We start from the raw sequence: 4,252 nt of genomic DNA, 5'->3' as shown, positions 1-4,252 counted from the left end.
GCCTCAAAATCAACGAACAAACAACCAAGAATAGCTCTCTTCAGCACGCCGAAGACTAATTACCCTCGTTGATAGTGAGGAAAACTATGGAGCTTGAAAAACAAGAATATTTCTCGCTCACGTGCACAACTGAATGTTTTATTGGCTGTCTACATTTGTGATTATACGAAAAACTCACAATAAAAAACATTGTTGAAATAGTGTGTATTATAAATTTAAATGCCATGTTTATATTCAACATTTTCTATGATCTCTAGGTGAAAACATGTGATCGCATTTACTGCGATTATCGATACCCTGCAGTCGACCATCCACCATATTCCGTCAGCTGTTTACAGCATAAAACGGGGATTTTTACTTTTATTTTCTGATGCAATGCAAATTATTGTACCATTTTTTGTGTTAATCTCAAAGTTTACTTGGCTTGAATTGGGCTTACTAGAGTGGGTTACAGACAGAACGATATAAAGACGGACTTATGCAAATTGCTCATAACGATAGCTTTAAAACTTAGTTAAGTGTGCATTGAAACAAACTGACGAACATGGCTATATCGCCTCGGTAAATGATAATGTTAGATATATTCACTTTATGTGGTCGGAGATATCTCCATCTGCGCGAAACACATATGTGTGTATGTATAAAAAGAAGACAGATTGATGGACAGCAAGACGGAGACTGCACAAACTAAACCAAAAATACCCGTATTTACTCTATGAACCGAATATAATGTATATATATATATTTAAATTATATTCATATTTAAATTTTGTGTAATAAGAATTTATTATGATTCAAAATTCAAGGATTAGTCAGAGCAATTAAAATATAATGGTACAGCGAAGAAACTTTTCTTCAGAATTTGTTTGTTTACTTTAATTCATTAATTGTTTAAAATATTCAGTTGTTTCTTATTGTCTTAACTCCAAGGATTAAAAAAAGTAATTAAAATTATAATGGTATAGCGAAGCACCTTTTCTACAAGATGTGCTTTGTTACTATACTTTAATTCATAATTTTTGCAGTTCGTGTCTTCAATTAATATTAGTGTTAAATATCATTTTGATTAGTTTGGAATCAACAAATGCCTCCAATAGAGCATTTTTATGTGTGGTGAGGACACTCCTCCAGTCCGATGAGTTCATTACCTTATTTTCATGTGTTTTAATAAAATTGATTGACTTTAATTTCAGTTCGTCCTCATTATAAAGAGAGGCTAAGACGAACGTCAAGGCCGCAGTTTCAATGGAAAGGTTGTCACTTAGGTATTTTAAACACATTGCCTTCAGTCTGCCGAGGTCGTATTTGTCAGAAGCAACCAGCAAATCTTCAACCACGTCTTTCAATTGAGGTGCTTTACCCGTGTAGATGAAATTCAGCAATTCTTTGACAACCTCATGGTTGAAATCGCTAATGATAACACGATTGTTACGACTTTCCTCCATTGGATTCTTAAACATGGCCGCAAACACTTTGCTGCGGGCTGTGAACATCAAATTTTGTTGATAGCGTGTAATATTTCGGTATATCATTGTTTCTTACCTGAAAGTATAACCTTGTGGACTGGTATCTCATGGTTGTCCTTAGTCACAATTGTTGCATCTGTGAATTCCTCAGAATTAAGTACATCAGCAAAATTTGTGGCCAATTCGCACTCGGGAATTTTGATGGACAAAATCGTGTAATTTTCGAAAAACAGAAACATCTCACAGCGAATTATAAGTTTGTCCTCGGGCAATAAAACCTTCGTTTTATCAAATAGTTCATTAGCCGAAACTAACAAAATTGTTGTATCCTTAGAGAATGAATTCGGAATACATTTTTTAATTGTAGTATTCAGTATAGAAATACTGATGTAAGCCTTGAAACAGTTAAAGATATCATTGTTTCTTTTTACGCGTACACAAAAATCCGTGTTTTTTTTATAAAGTTCTAATCTAAAACGTTTAATACTCGGGCTACACTCATTATAGGCATCAAAGTAATTTGAAAAAAGGGAATAAGATGTTTCATATCCATTAAACAAAGAAAACTTTTCGATGGTCCATGTGTGACAAGCTTTGAAGCAATCAAACTTTGTATAACTGCATTCTTCCTTATAAGACATATTGATAACTTCACTTTACGACGTTTCGCTGTTAATGTGAACTGTGAAATGTGCAAAGGAAAGAACTACACACTGCTTGCAAAATGGTTTTCGAAGTGCAGATTTGCACATGGAAATTGAAGGAATATCGATTACATATTCATATTAACGATTATTCAGATCACGCTGCTTCTATCGATTGCTCAACGTATCATCAACTGGCATTTATACGATAATTGGCTAGTTTAATTTCTTTAAGTAAAAAATTTCAAGAAGTCGGAAGTCAGCCGATCGCTCAAAAATTTGAGAAAGTTTTTTGTTTTTCATTATATCCTAACCAAACTTGGCGTTAAGAAGTTCAAAAATGCTTCACACATACATACATATGATCAAAATCGTATCAACATCGAACTGAAGCGATCAATAAATTTGTTTTTGCCTGTTTTTTTTTTTTTTATTTTTAAGATACATACATATGTATGTACATTTGTACATATATCCAACTGAGCAATTGCCAATCAGAGCTTCACTATTCTCAATATTAAATCGCACTTCTGTATAATTTGCCAAATATGAAAGCAGATGCGGAGGAGAGAAATAATTAGTTGTTGCTAAGATCCCAAGATTATTATTGGTAACAAATCCAAAGTCAACTTTCTTGTTTCCAAACTGCATCAAACTGCCGCCCAAGTGTCAATTGCTAATTGCATTTGATTTGAGTGGCTGCCACGCCTCCACTTGAGACATTTAATGAACTTGCGCAACCGATGAAGCTTGGCAATCGTTTGCAGTTTTCACTGGAGCCATTAAATTGCACACAGCAACAACAACAACTGCAACAATTTTATACAATTAATGCAATCAATTTGAGCGCGCACACTCAACGACAGGTGGCGCCAGCGTCTTCGCCGTTTGGCTTCTTACGCTCAATTACACGACCCGCATCCTGCCTGTTGCCCTCTTTCCCCACATCACCAACTATTCGTCGGCTCGTCTTTTTTTGGCGGCACTCTGTCAACCTGTGGTTGCCGTGTTTTTTGATGCTCCGCAACGCTTGCCAGGCACGCGCTCACTTCATCGATTATTTCGCTATGGAGCAACATCTTGTTGTGTTTTGCATGTAAATACTTGTAATTTGTCATTTAACGCCGTTTCCACACGACTGCTGCCACTGCCACGTGCTAGATACATTGCATTCAGCAACAGCAGCAGCAGCAGCGTCTGCATGGATCATTGAGCTCCCTTCCCTTCCAGTATATAAAATGTTCGGTAGTTCCGTTTCCGAAATCAATTTTTGTTTCAAAACATCAAAACCTGAACAATTCGATTGTAATTGCCAATTGAATTATTTTTTTTATTAAACTCATTTTAGAAGTATATTTCAAGAAGGGTTAAATATTTATTAAATTCATTAACAGTATAATTATTAGATTTTAATAAAAATTATTTATAATATTATATTTCATCAAAGACAATATAAACACTTCTTCTACGTATCGATAGTCATCGATCATCGGTACCCTGCGGTCGAACATCCACCACATTCCAACAGCTGTTGACAGTATAAAACGGTGATTTTGATTTTTATTTTCTGATGCAATTGTTATTATTGTATTGTGACCATTTATATTTTATGTGTTTATCTGAAAGTTTAAATCAATGTAAGTAAACATTTAATCCTGCGGTTAAGTACATTCTCACTTACATATACAAAAATAGATGCACATGTGTGTTTGTGCTGGCTGATGCTGGATACTGCCACTAACCATAGAACATATGGACTGGACAACTGTTCTATGGTTGGTGATACTGCGCAGCGCTCCTCAAAAGGTTTGCAGTATATATTCAAGACCAGTATCAGAAATCGAATTGACATATGCATGTCCATCTAACTGTTTCTATGCAAACTTATCTCACAGTTGTTTTGTTGCTGCAGGCTAACCAGATCGGGAAATTGTATCATATAGCTTCCACAAAAATTATCAGTCGAAAATTAAACTGTTTTTTTTTTTTAATTTGTTTTCAAGACATATTCAACGAACCTGCGAATCAATACGTCTGTGAGGGTATTTAGTTGTTCGGCTTGTCGAACAACGTCTTTCCTGTTGAGTTTGTTGTTTCTTTAATAGAATGTTTAAGTCGTGGGGCGGCCCGCTTTTCAGCTAT

At 35.2% G+C, this 4,252-nt stretch overlaps 1 protein-coding gene across 1 annotated transcript; it reads right to left on the bottom strand.

The window, feature by feature from the left end:
- Positions 1 to 853: 853 nt before the first annotated feature.
- On the bottom strand, positions 854 to 2,161 carry LOC115758827 (protein roadkill-like). Its single transcript, XM_030699606.1, has 2 exons — positions 1,543 to 2,161; positions 854 to 1,483 (listed from the first exon to the last, which is right to left on the bottom strand). The coding sequence occupies exons 1-2, from the start codon at positions 2,105 to 2,107 to the stop codon at positions 1,035 to 1,037; spliced, it is 1,014 nt and encodes a 337-aa protein (XP_030555466.1). The 5' UTR covers positions 2,108 to 2,161; the 3' UTR covers positions 854 to 1,034.
- Positions 2,162 to 4,252: the final 2,091 nt, after the last annotated feature.

The sequence above is a fragment of the Drosophila novamexicana genome, unplaced genomic scaffold (genome assembly GCF_003285875.2).
Source record: "Drosophila novamexicana strain 15010-1031.04,08,12 unplaced genomic scaffold, DnovRS2.1 tig00000193-arrow-pilon, whole genome shotgun sequence".
Lineage (NCBI taxonomy): Eukaryota > Metazoa > Arthropoda > Insecta > Diptera > Drosophilidae > Drosophila > Drosophila novamexicana.
This window is presented reverse-complemented; position numbering and strand designations above follow the sequence as displayed.

Excerpts from the sequence above, each read along its gene's own strand:
- LOC115758827 (XM_030699606.1), bottom strand. The coding sequence starts at position 2,107 with ATGTCTTATAAGGAAGAATGCAGTTATACAAAGTTTGATTGCTTCAAA. Across the intron at positions 1,484-1,542 it reads CCACAAGGTTATACTTTCAG|CCCGCAGCAAAGTGTTTGCG; the intron begins GTAAGAAACAAT and ends TGATGTTCACAG.